Source organism: Peromyscus californicus, unplaced genomic scaffold (assembly GCF_007827085.1).
Source record: "Peromyscus californicus insignis strain IS unplaced genomic scaffold, ASM782708v3 Scaffold_14__1_contigs__length_90479793_seg_2, whole genome shotgun sequence".
NCBI classification, from domain to species: Eukaryota; Metazoa; Chordata; class Mammalia; order Rodentia; family Cricetidae; genus Peromyscus; species Peromyscus californicus.
In genome coordinates this window covers 61,992,511-62,011,652 of record NW_026294436.1, presented here as the reverse complement: position 1 = coordinate 62,011,652, position 19,142 = coordinate 61,992,511, and the positions used below count along the sequence as shown (strand labels likewise).

The 19,142-nt window shown below is 38.9% G+C and overlaps 1 protein-coding gene across 2 annotated transcripts in view; it reads left to right on the top strand.

The window, feature by feature from the left end:
- The first annotated feature begins 1,180 nt into the window (after window positions 1–1,180).
- The window catches only part of Akt3 (AKT serine/threonine kinase 3), a 256,790-nt gene continuing 238,828 nt past the window's right edge, over window positions 1,181–19,142 (top strand). Inside the window, exons 1-2 of one of the 2 annotated variants that reach the window (XM_052737751.1) lie at window positions 1,181–1,293; window positions 10,948–11,132. In XM_052737751.1, the coding sequence (XP_052593711.1) occupies window positions 11,087–11,132 (46 nt within the window). In that variant the 5' untranslated portion in view covers window positions 1,181–1,293; window positions 10,948–11,086. Of the gene's footprint in view, window positions 1,294–1,944; window positions 2,067–10,947; window positions 11,133–19,142 lie in introns of those variants that run through there. The other variant, XM_052737752.1, reaches the window with a different exon arrangement.

The window sequence follows — 19,142 nt, the reverse complement described above, 5'->3', positions numbered from 1 at the left end:
GCAAAAGTAAACTTTCATGGTTTCCTGGAGTGTGTGATATGTGGTAAAATACGGTCATTTTCTAAAAACCAGTCTCCACTGGACTCCCTCTCCTAAGCCATGAACTTCATGTCCCCAAATCCATGAAAACTTAGTGTCCCCAAATCCATGAAAGCAACATCCCTCTCCGGGAGGTGATTCTGAGGGACTCTGGGATGTCACTACAACCTCAAGCCCACATGTGGCGACTGGCTCTACGGACCCGGACGGCGACGTCCCCGGGACGGTCAGATGGCATGGTTTGCACCGACGCCGCCGAGTCCGCCTCGCTCAGGTGCGGGTGCAAGCCGAGTCTCCTCGCCCTGGGCCGGCACCCGCGCGGCGTCCCGGTGCGGTGGGTGGGGGGGGGTGTCCGGGGTGGGGGTGGGGGTGGGGTTGGAGGGAAAGGCGAGCCCGGCCTCGGGGGGGCCCGTCGAGGGCCCCGCGGCTCGGGGAAGCCCAGCACTTCCCGGCGGGAACGCGGGCCCCGCGGCGCGGGCTGCCGGGGAAGGTGTTCTCGCGAGAGGAGGCCGAGGGGGCGCGGGTCGCCGCGGGTCGCCGGTCTGAGGGGCGCGGGGCAGCCGGGGGGCGAGCGCCCGGCTGGGGCGCGGAGTTGAGGCGGCGAGCGGGGCCGGGGCGTGGGGAAGCCGCTCCCGCCAGTCGCGGAGAGCCAGCCCCTGACGTCAGGAGTTTTCCTCAAAGTCAACAACAAGCCCCGCGGCGGCGGCGGCGGCGGCCAGGAGCTCCGGCGGCAGCCCCCGGAGGGAGGAAGGAGGGGGCGGGGAGGCGGCTGCCGGGTCCGCGAGGCGAGGCGAGGCGAGGCGAGGCCGCAGTCCGGGGTCCCCGGCCCTGCACGCCCGGCCCCCCGCGCGGGGCTTTTACTGGTGATGAATTGAATTTGTAGCCGATATCCGATTCCCAAGTAGAGTCTCCGCCTCCTCCTCCTCCTCCTCCCCGCGCCGCCGCCGCCGCCGCCCGCCCTCCTCCTCCTCCTCCTCCCTCCTCCCGCTGCCGCCGCCGCCCGCCCGCCCGCCCGGCTCCCTCCCTCCCTCCCTCCCCTGCAGCCTTCGTCTCCCCTCCCGCCGGCTGCACCGGGCTCCAGGGGGCCAGAGGCTCAGCGGGGTGGGGGGGAGGACAGGAGGGGAGGAGGAGGGAGGGGGACCCCCGAGTCGCCCCCTCTCCTCCCCCCGACCCCCCCGCTCCATCCTCCGCCACCGCCCGCCCGCCCGCCCGCCCGGCCGAGCAGCTGCGGGGCTGCCGCCACCGCCTTTGCAGGTAACAGCCGCCGCCCCCAGCTCTCGTCCTCCTCTCCCCCCCCATACCACCCCCCACCACCCCTACTTCCCCGCCTCGCCGAACTCCCCGAGGGGCCCCGCGGCTCCCTCCCTGCCTCCCTCGGGGGTGGGGGCGGGCGGGCGGCGGCGGCGGCGGCGACGCGGGTGGGTGAGGTGGGGGCGTCTGGGTGTCACCGCGGCCGCCGCCGCCGCCGCCGCCGCCGGGGGCGTGGGCGGGGGACCGGGTTCCCCCTCCCTCCGGAGGCTTCGGGGCTATGGGTGTGGAGGTGGAGGCCGGGGGATGCCCCGCGCGCGGGTGACACCGACACCCCCTCGCTTTTGGGGGCGGGGGAACGGCGGCCGTGCGCGGGCGGCCGGGGAGGGGGTGTTCCCGGCCTAGCGGTACCGTGTGCTGCGTGTCTGGGTTGCCCGCCACCCCCCCCCCCCCCCCCGGCGCCTTTGGGGCTCTGCTGAGCTCCAAGCCCGGTGCCTTCACCCTTCACTCGTCTGGCCGCTCGGCATGGGGAGGGGGCGGCGGGCCGGGGCGGGGGGCGGCGGCGAGGTTATGTAACGCGAGCAGCCGGTGGCGAGTCGGTGTTTGGGTTGGGGGGGGGGAGGGGCCGTCTGCGCATGTGGCGGGCGTGCGGGCGAGGATGCACCGGCGTCCCCCGGGTCTCCTTCCTTCGCCAGCTACCCACCCCACCCCACCTCACCGCACCCCGCCGGCGCCCGGGAGAGGACGGTGCTGATGGGGTGCGGGTGTGCGTGTGCGAGGTGGGTAACGTGCAAGTCTGTGTTTTTAATAGTAGTGGGGTTTTGATCCGCTAGGGAGTTGTGTGCTAAGAATAGAAATGTGCGGAAGATGCTGGGTTTGGCTGATCCACTGATGCTGTCGCTGCTGGTGGCGGCGGCGGCGGCTCAGGCTGCAAGTAAACAAACCAGCTTCTTCCTTGTCCACCTCCTCCGCCTCCTGCGCATCGGTCTGCATCAGCCATGATGCTGGTGAGGCCCTTTGGAAGCCCCAAGTTGAAGCTTAAGCTGGTGGCAGTCATAGTCCTGATGCCGAGGCGGGGTCGCCCCTTGTATGGAATTTCCTGGGAATTTACACTTAGGTTAGAGATAGCTGAATCTCTTTAGGGCCAGATTTTTACACTTAGGTTAGAGATAATTGAATCTCTTTAGGGCCAGGTTTTTACAGTAGTGGTGTTTACTGTTATCTTTAGAAAGCAGGAAAAAAAATGCTTACCCATAAGTTAATGCTTGGATTCTCTCATGTCTCCATCAAAATAATGTTATGAAAATAAAACTCATTTCACCATTGTGATGTATTTTGGTTAAAAGCATTGATGGATTGTTACTGATAAAGTTTGCAGATAGAAATTCAACAATAAAACCTGTGTATGTGTATCGATTAATTTCTGTCATTAATAGAATCATCACACTTTCAGTGTGTCCTGAAAGGGTTATAGCACAAGGACTTCATATGTAATACATTGACAGTAGTCTCAAATCATCAGTTTAGACATGTGGTCCGTATTTGGTAAAGTACAGTCATATTTTTTTAGTAGAACTATAAATTTCTAGACAACCACTGCAGTTTGTTTATGGTAGGAACTCATGATATTTAACGTTATATATTCACTTAGGAAAAGTTGAAAAAGCCAAAGTTGTAAGAGTCCAATAAAGACGGTTTAAGGCATGAATATTCCAGAAGATGGTTGTCTAAAACAGTTTTTAAAAGTATCTTTATGAATTACTAATTTTCCAGAATGTATGACCAGAAACATTCAAACTGCATTCAAGTTGCAGTTCAAGACTGAATTTTGTTCCTTTTGTTAATATGAAATCTGGTTCTGTTTAATGATAACGTTTTTAAAAACAGAGATGACCCCAGTATCTGTAACGAGGTTCTAATTTCAAAGTGGGGGAGGGCATATGTCATTTAAATGTGACAACTTTGGATGAATGTAGGTGTAGAGTTTTGTTTGTGTTTGTTCTGTATATTTGCAGTAGCATGTTTTCTTACAGTTTTTTTAAAAGTTATTACTACAAAATGATGAAATTGTTATTCATACTTGTCTTGTCACCTACAGTTAGGCTTTCTGTAATGATGAGTGGATAATTTTCAATTAAATTTTTTTTAAACTTGACATTGTTAGTTTTGCATTGTATATGCATGAATACTTGAAAATTCTTCTTTGGACTTTTTATATTTGTAATTGTATTTATTATGATTTTGGAATAGCGGAATCTGCCATGAAACTTAATATGTAGCCTAGGCTGGCCTGCTAGGGATCCTCCTGCCCCAGCCTCCTGAGTGTTGGGATTACAGGTGTGTGCCAACAGTACAGGCTTGTTTATGTCGTTTTTCAACTAAAATATTTTGAATAAGGTTCAATTCACTGGACAAATATTAAGATGAAGAATGTGCTTTGGAGGGGTAAGGTTTTAGCACTTCATTCAGAAGATCACTGTCATTAAAGTTTGTGTTGTAGAATCACTGTACAACTAAAGTCATTTGGTAAACTTCAGGGACAAATGTCAGCATGGATTTCAGTGTAGGAGTTTAGGAGTGTTAAACTCCAGGTTTTGATTTTAACGTGGAAATTTCTGAATGTTTAAGCTTCTTTCTAAAGAGGAACTTGTCTCATAAATTGTTGAAGAAGTTTAGCTTTTATTTAAACTTTGCTTATTTTCATGAAGAGATAACTAGTTACACTTTATAATATTTTTAAGTTCAAAAATTTTTTCCTGGATTGAAAAGGTGATTCCTGTTAATGTATGGGATCTGAATCATGATTTAGTAAGATTTTGGGTTTATAGTGATTATGTTTTATGGCATTAAAAAGACCACCAATTTGGGATCATTTTAAATTTGTACAATTAAATGCAAGACCAAAAAGTCACTTTATTTGGCTTATTTTGTAATTTGATTGTGTTTTCAAGTTACTTTGAATTAATAATGAAAATATTTTTAATGGGAGGTTTGTGTTAGAATCTTTGAGTAATTTAAAAGTTGCTGCTGAGCTCTGTATTTCAGCAGTGCCCGCCTGAATTTGTAATTTTGGTTTAATGCAGCATGTTCTTTTGCAAAGCTAGGCTAATATTAACAGATGTGTCATTATAGTTTTTAACATCTGATAGGGTTAGATTCAGTTTCCAGTTACTTCCAGCTACTAACCCTTGAGCACTTTCATGTGCCAGATATTGCTCTATGTGCTTTACCTATTGTCTAATCTTCAGAACAATCTTGATGCACTTTTGAAAGTGAGCTTCACAAGAGAAAACACTCCATACAGTATAAAAATCATTTCATTTAACTTTTCCTATTCTGAAACACTTTGTAGCCATTCTTAGAGTCCACAGTGACCTTGCTGAGTAGTATATAATAATCTATACCATAGTAAGTTCCGCAGAATGAAGTTCATAATAGTTTCAAAAGCTGTATTGATTAAGCTGCTAACATTTTTTTCATTTTAATTGTTTCAAATGCCAAAATAAATACCTCAACTGTTTACATATTTAATTGTAGTGTCTTTCATCAAATTACAGGTACATTTATTTCTGCTGCAAGGAAATCTTCAAATAGTAGTTGGTGAATACATTAATATGCTTTTTGACTTATAAATATGTTTTTAGTTCTTAAAAAAACTATTAATATATTTATTTAAAGATTATTGCTTTCTTAAGGTACTTGAAGGGAAAGTAAAAAGGTTTACTAGACGAAAACAAAAGATGTTCAGATGAGAATTTCTCTCTTTTCATCTCTCTTCTCATTAAGAAAGCCCCTGACTATATCTGGATGTTGGGGGATTCAGAAAGGAAGGTAGAATTTAGCCAATAATGGAGGTTAGCCTAGATTTGGTTTGAGTTGAATGGCTGCTTGATGTTTTGTATTAACTGTATATTCAATTTTGATAATAGGAGCTGTATGTAATCATGATTGTCATCTGCATTACCATTTCTGTATGAAGTCAATTGAGCATTTCAATGTGATGAATCTTAAATATTAGCTCTGAAAGAGCTGTGAATCATCTAATGCTACATTTTCTTTGCAGCTAAGGAAATTGAGGCACAGAGAATTAAAGGGATATTATCAGCACCAGTCTGAATGAGACAGAGTTGATTCAAGTTTTTTGGTCTCTGGTGCTCTTTCTAAAGGCAGCTTTGAGATGAACTTTGTCAGGGATTCTAATCCTGGGGTGTGTGTGGAGGAGAAATCTGCTGGTAATGTTTAGTGGACTATAGATAGGTTTTGTGTGTGTGTATTAAGCATTTTCATTTTACAGTTTGAGAGGTGCCTGGGGCATATTTTAGAATTTTGTGTGTATATTGAATTCAATGGCCAGCTGAGCCAGTGTTCTTAAGTAGCAGTCCTCAGCCTATTGTCATAGGTGCCTTCATACACAGATAAGCAACATTTTCTATTAGAAGTAGCTTGTTTATTGGTTTATGTGAAGCAGAGGATAAGCATATCCCCAGTGTTTTCAATCAAAATGTTAGGTATATCACCTAACACAAGCTTTTTAATAATGGACATGTTGGTGGAGCTTGTACATTGATGCCCTAAGTAGAGGGAAAGGGGAAAATGCTTTCTGTTTTTGTAGATTTTTTTTTTTTTTTTTGGTTTTTCGAGACAGGGTCTCTCTGTGTAGCTTTGCGCCTTTCCTGGGACTCACTTGGTAGTCCAGGCTGGCCTCGAACTCACAGAGATCCGCCTGGCTCTGCCTCCCGAGTGCTGGGATTAAAGGCGTGCGCCACCACCGCCCGGCTTGTAGATATATTTTTAAGTTTATAAAGTAGATTTTTAAGAATTAGCAGTTTGAAAGATCTTGATAGTTTGTCTAAAAGTTCCAGGTTTTGGGGGAAAAAAAATTCTACAGTGTTATTACTGTATTCTGAAGAGAGGAATTGTTAACAGGGTAACAACTCCAAGTAGGAGCAGATTACCTTGGAATTATTTTAAATACATGACAAATTGGCTTGAATTTCATTTCCACTTTGGTGTGTTTACTTTCCTGCATATCTTTTTGTAAGTTTGATACAGCCTTGTGTATTTGTCCTGGTATATAAATCAGTTTTGTGTATTTTTTTTTTTTGCGGGGGTGGGGAGGATTAGAACCAGGGTCTTGTATGTTATACCACCTTTCACAACGCCTCCCTTTTACTATTTTTGAGCCGTGGTCTCACCAAGTGGCTCAGACTAATCTTGAACTTGCTATACTGACTAGACTAGCCTCAAACTTGTGATCCCCCTGCCTCAGCCTCCAGAGTAGCTGGGATTGCAGTCATGTGCTACCATCCTGGCTTAGTATTTCTTATAATATAGTTATTGAAATCTGAAACTACTGTGGAATCTAAAGTAGTTCCTCTTGCTCATCATTTATGTTTTAAAATATTAATTGTGTTTGAATTAGTTTTCTTTATTAATTTAGTTTGGTTATCATAAATAAAGTCTATAAAATGATAGCATAGAGTCTTATAGCCGAAGCTCAACTATAGTTTAAAGAAAATTATTTTGGATTTTAATTTAGAAATAAGCGTATAGGAAGCCAGATTTGATGGGTCATGTCTGTAATCCCAGCACTTGGGGGTTTGAGGCAGGTTCAAGGACATTTCGGGATACATAGTTCCAGGATAGTCTGGCCTACAGGTCTCAGAGATCCCCCTTTCCCCACAAAAAAGAGGTAGTTAACGTACAGGAAATTATTAACATATGAACTTTGCACTTGTATGAAAGAAAATTACTGAGTGCTTTTCATCCTAAGTTTAGTTTTATGTTATTTCATTTGTGATAGTTCTCTTGATACTTTTAGTTTTACTTTATTTTTTTCTTGGGTTTACTTTAAAACATTTTGATAATTGCATTTGAGACTTCATATTTTGTGATTTCATATAATGCAGATGAAACTAATAGAAGATCTTAATTGCAGGTGATTACTTTTATTGATTGTACCTATGTGTGGTAACTATGGGGAATACTGTCATTATTACTTTTGGCCACAGTTTTCTTAGTTTCACAGTTAAGAGTCAAATAAGGTGATATAAATGAAAGATCTTGAATAACAAGTATATAATAGACTTGGGAAAGGCTTAAGATACTTTTTTAGTTCTTGTCACAGAGTAGACAGAAGATATATATAAAACTTATTGACTGAGTAAGTATAGGTATAGTTCACGTTTTTTGAGTGACATTCTAAAACATGTTTGATATCATTGCTTTAAATTGCATGACTGGTTACTGATACTGAAGTCTTTAGAAAATTCTTTAAAGCATTAGTAAGAAAATACTCACTTCTCTCCTTTTTCTTCCCATAATGAATAATTTTTAGTAGCATTGAGGGTTTTTAAATTTGGAGTTGAAAATTGATGATTTCAACCAAAAGTGATTTAAAATGTCAAGAGAAAAATAGGATAGTTTTAATGTAAGTCCTTGTACTTTATGGAAGGCCATAGGAAACATGATTTAACATATAGGAATTTTAATTATGTATATATAAATAATTCCATAATGTTTAAACTTAGTTTTGTTTTAAAAAATGGCACCATGCCATTTTTGCTATTGACTTATTAAACTTGTTTGCATAGCTTATTCTTTATTATCTAAAGCTGTTACATCTTTGTTCATTCATCTACTTATTCACTAATTCTGTATTTGTTGAATAAGTGCCAGGCACAGTCAAATTACTTTAATAATTTATATTGTGATTCAATGGAATTAAAGATGGGAAATGTTTTGTACATTACAAAATGATATTCAAAGGAAGTTATTATCATGTTCTTTAATAGTGAATCATGAATGAAAATATCTTTACTATTGAATCCACTATGAATTTTGTGTGTAACTTTTAATAAGAATGATAAAAATTAGATTGCCTAGCACTAAAATATTGAATTCAACAGACTTAAAAATAAACCATATTTTATGTTAACTCACTGGAGAGAACATATTTCTACAGAAGTTACTATGGAAGGAGGGTAAAGTTTGCTTTACATTGGAAACAGGTGACAGAACTTTGGCTCATCTAATTGATTAGTATTTAGGTAAATGTGGGAGACTGAATGGGAGACTAGATGACTGGAATAGGAGCATTGTCACTTAGTAAATCAAACCAGAGAACATGCTTAGTGCTTAGGAGCCAATAAAGTGGCTTTTACACATAAAAGACAGCGTTTCCTGCCAATCTAATGATTACATTTTAAAAATTATGTTTAAAGATGGTAACATTTTAGCCATTAGACACAAGAACAGGTTTTAAAGCTGAAAGTTGTGGTTATGGGAAAAATTTGGTAACTTTAAAATATAATGGGATAAGACCACCTCTAATAGGTTCAGTGGCCCTAATAAAGTTTGTGAATCTTGTTTTAATTTAATGTACACTTGAAAAGTTCAGTCTTAATACGTATGCATTGATTATTCTCTCTCTTTCTCTTTCTCAATCCAAGAAACTAGTTTTCATAAACAGGTCTGTTATGAAATAAGATTAATTGATTTGGGTTGATCTGGTTCAATTTCAGGAAGACTTCTATCCTCTCAGAGTTCTTTGTAAGGGTTATTCCAGCATAATTCACTTTAATTGGAAGTATCTCTTGGATATATTCTTTTTGATATTACCCTTATATTTATTCTACTTTTACTCCCAAAAATGATGTACATCTTCGTTTGTTCAGATTATATAGTTTTATAGTGAGAAAAGCAGAATCTTACTAGAGATGGAGCCTTTTTGTTTAAGTAGTACTAACGAGAAGAGCTCAGTACAGCTATGATGGTGACATCATTTTGCACTAGTCTTTTCCAGTATTTAACTTAAAATTCTTTATGCAGTATACACAGATAACCCTTTGATTTATGGAGCTGTATAATAACGTTGGGTTCTTCAGTATACAATGCCAATCAATCAAAATAAAATTTTTTTTCTGTTTGTCCTGTTTTTAATGTGAAGTGGGTATCATTTTAAATAATGTGACTTTCCCCTGGCAGTATTTAGTGTGAGATTGTTGGTGGTAAATTATGTCTTATTTTAGAATATTTAATGTTAGTAGAGATGTTTCAAGAGAACAAAATTATAAAATTTCCCCAAAGTTCCTTGAATAAAGGATTGATTTTCTCAAATTTCTTTTAGTTTTTAATGTTTTTTTCAAACAACCCTAATTTTGGGAAAAAGACCCAGATTACAGCATCCCTCTTTATTCTGCAGCAACAGGTCCTCATGATTGTAGTTTTGAGTAGTCCTGTCCCTTCCTGTATTTTTATTGCATACGTCATAGTTGTACAACCCATGACAGGGTGGTCTTCTGGTTGAGCCATTGTAGCCTTTGTCAGATTGTTCAGAGGATGTTTAGTTTTGATCACTGATTGATAAATGGTTAGGCTTTGCATATAATTTGTGTTGGAGGATGATTTGTAATCAAGTTCAGTACCAACTCGGAATCCAACCTTGAATTTAATGCTGTGCACTATTTGTGAAAACCAACTTCATAGAATAGCACAATTACTCTGTACCTATTTTTTTCTGGTTACCTGAAGTTCATGCTGTTTGTCCTAGGCTACTTAACACCAACATATCTGGTCCATATTTTTGCAAATGTGGAAGCAGTTTCACAAAGTTTTGTGGAAGCATTTCCCTTCTAGATTGGGAGGGACAATAATAAAGAGTTCATTAAGCTTTTTGCTATATATGCAAGGAAGCCTTTTTACTCTAAATTCTCATATAAAGACCCAGGATACATTTCTAGTGTTTGCCTTAGGAAACACTATATTTCTTCTGAGCAAATATATATATATTACAGATACTGTTAATACAGAAACCTGTCATGTTTTCAAATTTACAAGTTTCCTAAAACATTTCATTCCAAAAATTTGGCTCACCTTTCACATGTAAAGTTTTGAAATGAGGAGAGCATACTTCAAAGTCAGACACTCTGAATTCAGATTTTAGCTCTACAGTTTACTACCTTGAAATCTAGCAAGTTATCTATTCTCTGTGAGCCCCAGTTTCTCTGTTCTGTGAAATGAAGTTATTAATAGTGCCCTAAGAGAGTTGTGAAGATTGTCAGATTTTATGGTAGATGAACAATTCTTGGCATGTCTTTTCTACTTCATATTCCCTTTGTTTCACTTTCTTTATCTACCAGAAAAATTTACTTAATGTTGTGTACTTAATGTAATCTACCTAAAATATTTTCTAGAATAAAGCAGATTATATAAATGTTGCTTTCTTGGCACATTGTATTTTACATAAAGTACAGCAATTAAAATACTTAAAGATGCTTTGACATAGCTGTTTCTGAAATTAGAGGGATTCGAACCACTTAACTTTGCTTCTTTCTCCCGTCATCTCAGGTATACATTACAAAACACGCTTTCTGTGTGTTTGTGTAGGTCTGACAGTAGTTTTGTTAGGACACTTTATTTCAGTCTCTTAAGTTCAATGTTTCACTATCACTTAACATTTGTCACAAGACCAGAGCGGTGTACTCATTATGGAACTATTTAATAAATAAGCCCCTCCCCCACCCCCATGTTTGAAGAACTAGACTCTATGTGAAGTCAGGCCAATTGAAGGCATTTACAAAGACTTAGTTGTTTGTTATTGCTATGTGAGTTCAAGAATGGAAAAAAAAAAGAAATTCTTTCTTCAATACTTCCTTCCAGGCTGAGTCATCACTAAAGAGTGGGAAGGGCAGCGGCAGCAGCAGCAGCAGCAGCAGCAGCAGCAGCAGAGAATCCAAATACTAGAACTGATCCTGCAAAGCATCATTTCTCCAAGTTGGGGGCTCAGAGGGGAGCCATCATGAGCGATGTTACCATTGTGAAGGAAGGTTGGGTTCAGAAGAGGGGTAAGTGAAGTGGTCAGCAAAACTGCAAACTACAGTTGGTGACAGTGCTGAACAGTGAGTGGTGTGCTGAGAGTTATCTTTCCCTGGTCCTGCTAAAGTAAACCCTGAGGTGCTGTCCAAAAAGACGGAAATAATGCTCAACATGGAGGTTAGGAATTTGCTTATTAGGGATTTCCTTCTAATTCTTGATTTTTATAATTTGTAATTATAATAGATTTTGTATGCATGCATGTTAGTACTGTAGTTTTCTGTGGTGTCTTCAGATTCTACAGACTTCACAGAATTTTTTAACATATAGAAAAGGACTCTTGTGTCTATTATATAATATATAAATACTTAGGTAAAAGTACTGTATTGATCAATTTGTATGGTAGCAGAAAGGCTTAATGTATAAGGGGGAAGGCTTAGTCCATACACTTGTTGGTCTAAACAGGCCCATAAATTAGGTAAGTTAAAGCTCTGATGTAAAAGTTCAAATGTGAACAATGATTTTCTTGGTGTGTTTAATTTGATATTTCTTGTTTACATTATCTACTTTTACTGTGTATTTCATATCCATTCTTTAGATAAATGCATTATTTTTATTAGTAAATAACTCCTGTAAAACTTAGTTTATAATCTGAGTGATCACCATTTTATATCATCTATATGTTTATTAGAGATCTAGACTTTAGTCTGGTTGCTCAGCCACTACATCTTTCTACCTACATGACCAGTTGAATTGGATGAGGGATGCTTTTGAGCTCTATATTTTTATTTGCTAACTGAAAGTTACCTCTTAAATGCCAATTTTCATATTCTTTTGGAGATCTTTGGTTAATGCCTATGCTAAAAAGCCATTGCATTGTGGGATTTTTAAATAGGCCTCATTAAGTTGTATAATATTTTAATGAGTTGTGCCTAATGTTTATGGTGATGTAACAAACACTACAGTCTTCATATAGAACATGTCCACTCTAAAAGTTTCTTTCTGCTTCTTTTTGGTTCAGTGCTTCTCTTTCAACCTTGGCAACCACCAAATGTGCTGTCCGCTACTATAATTATGCTTTTCTGAGATTTCAGTTCAATAGACTCATGAAATCCATTGTCTTTTGTGTCTGATTTCTTTCCTGTACGTACATCAGTGCTTTATCCATGTGGTATATGTGAGAAGTAGAATTCTGAGGTCTGGAAATACAGTTCTTCATTTATTTGTTTATTTTCAATTTTCTTTTTGAAACAGAATCTCACTTTATACCCAAGGCCATATGTAGCTCAGGTAGTCATCTAACTTGATGACCTTCCTGCCTAGGTATCTTGAGTACTGGGATTATAGGCATGTGTTACCACTCCTGGCTTTGTCCTTTTAGCTTGTTAGAAATTGGGGCCATCTCTGAATAAAGTTGTTATGAACATTGAGTACATGCCTTCTTATAATGTGTTTCCATTTGTCTGGGTAATAACCTAGGATAAGATTTTTGGCTATATGGTAAGTGCCTGTTTAAATTTATAAAACTGTCAATTTATTTTCCAAACACACACACACACACACACACACACACACTCACTCTCTCTCTCTCTCTCTCTCTCTGTGTGTGTGTGTCTCTGTCTCTCTCTCTCTCTCTGTCTCTGTCTCTCTCTCTCTCTCTGTCTCTCTCTCTGTGTCTCTCTCTGTCTCTCTGTCTCTCTCTCTTTTTGTTTGGGGGAGGAAGAGAGATGATGGCAAGTCACTTAAGCCTTTTAAATTTTTATTTATTAGTTCCTAAAATCTGCTTTTGTAAGACTGTTTTAAGACTCAAATGAGATAATGAGTATGGATATCTTTATATTCTGTTTGTCTAATGCTTAAGTCCTTGAGTCTTTTTTTTTTTTTTTTTTTTGGTTTTTCGAGACAGGGTTTCTCTGTGTAGCTTTGCGCCTTTCCTGGAACTCGATTTGGAGACCAGGCTGGCCTCGAACTCACAGAGATCCGCCTGGCTCTGCCTCCCAAGTGCTGGGATTAAAGGCGTGCGCCACCACCGCCCAGCGCTTGAGTCTTTTTAATTAACCACATCTTTTCTGAAATACCATGATGGAAGGCTGATATTTATTCCATAGAATATATAATAGAAAATAAAGAAAATAATATGTAAGAAAGTCTGTTGTTCCTGTACTGGTCAGAGAAGTACACACAGTCTCTGTGTCTGTCTATATCTGTGTTCATGTTTATTGAGAACTTGTAGCCATCTGAACATAATGTGAGTAGTACTCAAAGGTATAAAATGAAATGTAAAAATTTTTCTATGCTTTACCACTTCAACTGGTTCCTCTCTTTAGAAAAAAATCATTTAGACTTTATGTTTAATTCTTCTCTCTGTTGATCACTTTCCTAATTGTACAGACAGTATACAATATTTTTAGATAGCTGTTTTTACATAATCTGGTGTCTCTGTTATGAAAATGAAAAAATTAACTTTGAAGATGTAGTCGCCTTTTCCTCTTTTTATTTTTTGTCTTTATGACTAAAACTTAGATGTTGGGCCATCACCTTTGAGAACATTGTCTCTAAATTTACTTTTGTAAACTGTGTCTTGACTTCCTAACATTGCCTTCATGGATTGTGCTAGCTATAATATTTATTGTATATTGTCAAGGTTTATAGTAGTTAAACTTGTTGATTCTGAAGAGCAGTGAACAGCATTTTGATTATTTAATGCTAGTGATATGATGGTATTCCAAAGATAAGAGGGATTTTTTTGTACCTCCTCAGTTCTCAATATCATGTCTGTCTGTAGTTTGCAATCATGATTATTTTTCTTTTTTCTTTCCTTTTATGACTTTTGAGACAAGGTCTGACTATATATCTCAGGCTGACTTTCAACTTGTATTCCTCCTGCCTTAGTCTCCCAAGTTTGGAATTGTAGGTATTGGCCACAATGCCTAGCTTTTCCTTGAACATTCTTATGGCCATGTTTTCCCCCTGCTGGTTGAAGAACATATGCTTTAATTATTGATTGTTTAGCTTTTTAATCATAATATATGAAGTACTAATGTACTGTTTTCTGGCTTTGATGCTAGCCAACACCATGTAATTCTCTATCAAGTTCCATGCTTTCTTGCATCCCATGTTATTATTTTGTTTTGGACTCATTTTACAGTTTCCTAGAATGTCTCCTGTGCTGATACTTGCTTTCAGGAGGAATGTGTATGGGTGCTTGTCAGTGTAATATTAAAACTGTCTTTTTGACTTTCATGTCTGGTACATTCCTTGGCTGGGTATATCATTCACATTTAAATTGCTTTTATTCAGAAATTTGAAGGTTGTATTCCTTTACTTTTAGTAACCAGTTGTATTGAGGAGAGGTGTGATGCTCATGAGTTATTTCTTTGTAGGAAACCCATTTTTGTTCTCTGGAATCTGTTGATGCTTCTGTGTCTTTGGAATTATGAAATTAAAGGAGGGTGAATTACAGTCTCATTTTTGCTCATTATATTAAAAGGTTTAGTGGACAATTTGAATATGAAAGTTTAGATCTGTCTTCCTTTCTCTAGTTTTTTTCTTTAATGTCTTTTTTTTTCTTCTTGTATATTACCTTATTTCCTAGAGCTTCTAAATAAATTTGATAAGTAAAAAAGTTCTTTTGTTTTCCACATCTTTCTAGGAAAGAGGAGAGAAACTTTTTCTTGGACATTTCATTGACTTTTTCTTCCAGTCTGTTACTGAATAATTTCAGGTGTTACTTTATATTTCTAGAAATTCTTTGTAGTTCATAGTTCCTTTATAATTGTTCATAACACGAAGATTTACTTGAGTTTTCCTCCTGTTTCAGTTAAGTATGGCAGTTTGTTGACTATGGTTCTTTCGTGGTGGTGGTTTCTTCAGGTGTCCCGTGATACTCTTTATACAATTATGAGAGAAGATTGTGTTACTGGTAATGTGTTCTCTCTCTCTCTCTCTCTCTCTCTCTCTCTCTCTCACCATTTTCTCTGTATGTTTGACAAATACGTTTGCTGAGTTAGAATTTGTGATGATAATTAACTGTACTCTTGACAGCATTAGTTGAAACACTAGAGTAAATAAATTCTGGCATTCGCCCCTCCCCCACTATTTGTTCTTTTAGACAATTTTAGTACCGTTTGAATAATAATTTCATGTTCAGTCAAACATATTTCACAATATAGACTGTTGCTTAGCTTTCATTTGGTTCCAAGAATTTCTCTTTCCCAAAACATTGTTATTTATCCTGGACAGATAGTTATAACCTGAACTTTGGTGTATTTGTTTGGAAATATCTGTCTCCTCTACCTCACAGTGTGGTTTAATCATTATTAGGTATAAGTGTAGAGGAATATTTTAAAATTACTTGCTATAGTGATTAAAATATAAAAAGTTGCAATGAAGTTAAATTCATTGCTGAGAGTGTTGCTTATTGGTTGTTGAGGAAGCACTGAAAACAACCCATAATACAGTTCTTAGTGTGAATATTAGTTTAATTTTTCTATGTATTTGAATATACATATATATATATATTTGAATCAGTTCTTGATAATTTAGCTCCTTTCTAGATACTACCTGATTTTATTTGTACCCTTAATGTAAGTTGATTTTTCAGTAAATAACTTCCCAGACAATGGGGAAAAGGTACTAAATAATGATATTCATGTATGGTAAATTCTTAATCTTGTTTGTTAGATATTTATTAATAATGAAACTATATTCTTGTGGACTTTTCTGTAGCAGTTGAAGATGATGATTCAGATGACACACAAAGATAGCATTACTAGTGTAGAACTGACAGTTATTACATAGCATGGGTTAAGTTAATATCTGTACTTTCCTCTGTGGTGGACCTAAGGAGTACTTTATATCCTGGCTTTGTATTAGTGTAGTAACCACCTGTATGTGTAGCAAATTCTTATTGTGTTGTTTAAAAACTAGTCTATTCCAAACCTTTTAAAGTAGTTGGTGAGTTTTACTTTTGGGTTTTCTGACTTTATTATAGCTACTGGTAATACTTGCTATGTAGAAATTTAGTACATTAGTACAATAAGAAATTCAACAATTTTAAAAGGTTTACATAATAAAATTAAATAAGTTGCAGTAATAATAGTGTTTTGTAATTTCTATTTTTTTTCATTTTACATACCAACCACAGTTCCCCCTCCCTCCCCTCCTCCCACTCCTCCCCACCCCACTCCACCCCCCATCCACTCCTCAGAGAGGGTAAGGCCTTCCATGGGGAGTTAACGAAGTCTGGCACATCAAATTGAGGTAGGACCAAGCCCCTCCCCACTGCATCAAGGCTAGAGAGATGGCTCAGTGGTTCTTCCAGAGGACCCAGGTTCAATTCTCAGTACCCACATGGCAGCTCACAACTGTCTGTAACTCCAGTTTTAGGGGACCCAACACCCATGACAAAACACCAATACATATAAAATAAAAATAAATAAATGAAATAATAGTTTCTAAAATTTTATGTTTAATAATACTGTTTCTTAAAAACCTAAATGTGTTAGGCTACTTTTTAATTCTATGATGAAATACCTTAAATAAGCTACTTTGTAAAAAGATGAGTTTTATTTTAGTTTATTTACTAGTTTGGAGCCTCAGGGGCATGGCACCTACATGTACTCACCTCTGTTGGACGTTCCCTGTTAGGTGGCAGATGATAACTGTGAGTGTGTAAGCCATCACATTTGGAGACAGGAGACAGGGAGAGGACAACAGGGGCTGTGATTTGTAACAGACTTTTTCTTTTGGGCTACCAGCCATCTTGAAATCATGACACAGAGACTTATTAGTTTTGAATACTCAGCCTAGCTTAGGCTCTCGTTTCTGGCTGGCTCTTTTTTTTTTTTTTTTTTTTTTTTTAATTTTCCGAGACTGGGTTTCTCTGTGTTGTTTTGGTGCCTGTTCTGAATCTCACTCTGTAGATCAGGCTGGCCTTGAACTCACAGAGATCTGCCTGGCTTTGCCTCCTGAGTGCTGGGATTAAAGGTGTGTGCCACAGCTGCTGGCTATCTCTTTTAACTTGTTTCTCTTTATCTACCTCTTGCCTCTGGATTTTTACTTTTCTTTCCTTCTGTATATTTTTCTTTTACTGCTTCTTGTGTCTGGCTGGGTGGCGTCTGCCTGGCTTCTGGCCCCAGGTGTCTCCCTCATTCTCTCCTCTCTTCTTTCGTTCTTTTCTTCTTTGCTTGAACCTAGATTTCTCCTATTTATTCTTTTTGCCTGGCAGCCCCGCCTGTCCCTCTCTTGCCTAGCTATTGGCTGCTCAGCTTTTTATTAGACCAGTCAGGTGCCTTAGGCAGTCTAAGTGAAACAGATGCCACAACATGTCTTTACATAATTAAACACATATCCTTATAACATTAAACAAATGCAGCATAAACGAAGGTAACGCACACCTTTACATAGTTAAAGTAATATTCTGCAGCATTGCCTAGTTAAAATAATATTCCATAACAGTGCTTATTTTATAATCATTCTCTTGCAAGAACTGAAGGGCTCTTCTGAGAATCACCCACCAAGAGCATGCCTCCAGTGACCCTAAGGACTTTTCTTCAGGTGTCACTCCCAAAGCATTTACCATATCCCCACACTGCCACCATGGGGACCAAACCTAACATCAAAAAGGATGCTTGGGTGACCTTTATCACACCCCACGTATAACTCTAAGTAGTAATTTATGAATGTAGAAAGTCAGTTCTTTGGTAACAAATTAGGATCGTTGTAGTCTATTAATTCATAATGTAACTTTTGGGAAATTAATACAAATTTAAGAAATAACTTATTGAAAACATTTTGATTGATGAAAATGATGCCTATGTGAATTTGTTATACATGTAGTATTTAACAGGTTGAACCTTCCTGTTGTTACTCTGTTGTAACCAGTCGTGCCATCAAATAACCATTCTTGTTATTTAACTTGTATTTATAATACCCATAAACTCCCTCAATGGAATACTTGTCTTGTATTCTCTGAAATGGTTTAGTTAAAGTAGATTTGGTAATGTAAACATTTTGTCTATTAATTGTCTCATAGGAGCTAAATCCTGTTACACAAAATAGACTGTAGTAACATAAGGATTGTGAGCGGGTTATGTTGTGGTTTGTAGTGTAATAAAATTGCATAATTTATTTTGTGGAAAGCAAAACAATTTTTTTTTCCAGACCCAAAACAAAAAATTTAGGTGCAAAAGTTTGAGAGCTTTTCTTTTTTCTTTGTATTTGTGTTCTTTGTTCATGTTTTATTTATCAAGTAACTTTAGAAATAAATTATGAAGTGGTTATAAAGAGAAAGAAAATGACAACTTGATTTCCTGTTTACTACCTAACAGCGAGCTTTTTCCATAGAGAGAGAATAGCTGTGGTGGTGACTGTGTAAACCACATTATAGGTTAGAGAAGTATGCTATGACTGTTGAAGTTATAAAACAATGAATTACCTTTTTCCTTTTCATATTTCTTGAGACACATCTCATGTAGCCAGCACTAGCCTTAAACTTGCACTACAGTGAAACTGGCTTTGAACTTCATTCCTCCTGCCTCTACCTCCTGGGATTACATGTGTACATCACTACCAAGTTTAAATTTATTCCCTGATGGCTTTGAGATTCAGAAAATTAATTTATTTGTAATCTGGAATTTGTTTTTCTCAGATTTTCATACACTTATTTTGAAAATTATAAGCTTTCGTACACATTCTGGAGTTAAGGAATTGTGAACTTGCTATGACACTGACATATACTTGTTATCAATGAAGAGAGAAGCTGTGTGTGTTGACTTGCAGCTTCATTTAGTTTACTTACAAATGTTAGTTTGTTTCAGGGTGCACAAGGTAAATACTTTACCAGGGAAATATGTATCTATTCCTTAATGCTAGTTTAAAGATTTTCTACCTAGAAGGGCAAGTTATCTGAGAAGAACCAGAATTCTTTTTCTTTGTTTCTACAAATCAGACATAGCCAACTTGCGGCCCATGGGGTGCCTGTGGCCGAGTATAGCTATAAACACTGCCCAGTGTTATAAGCTTAATTAAAACATGGAAAC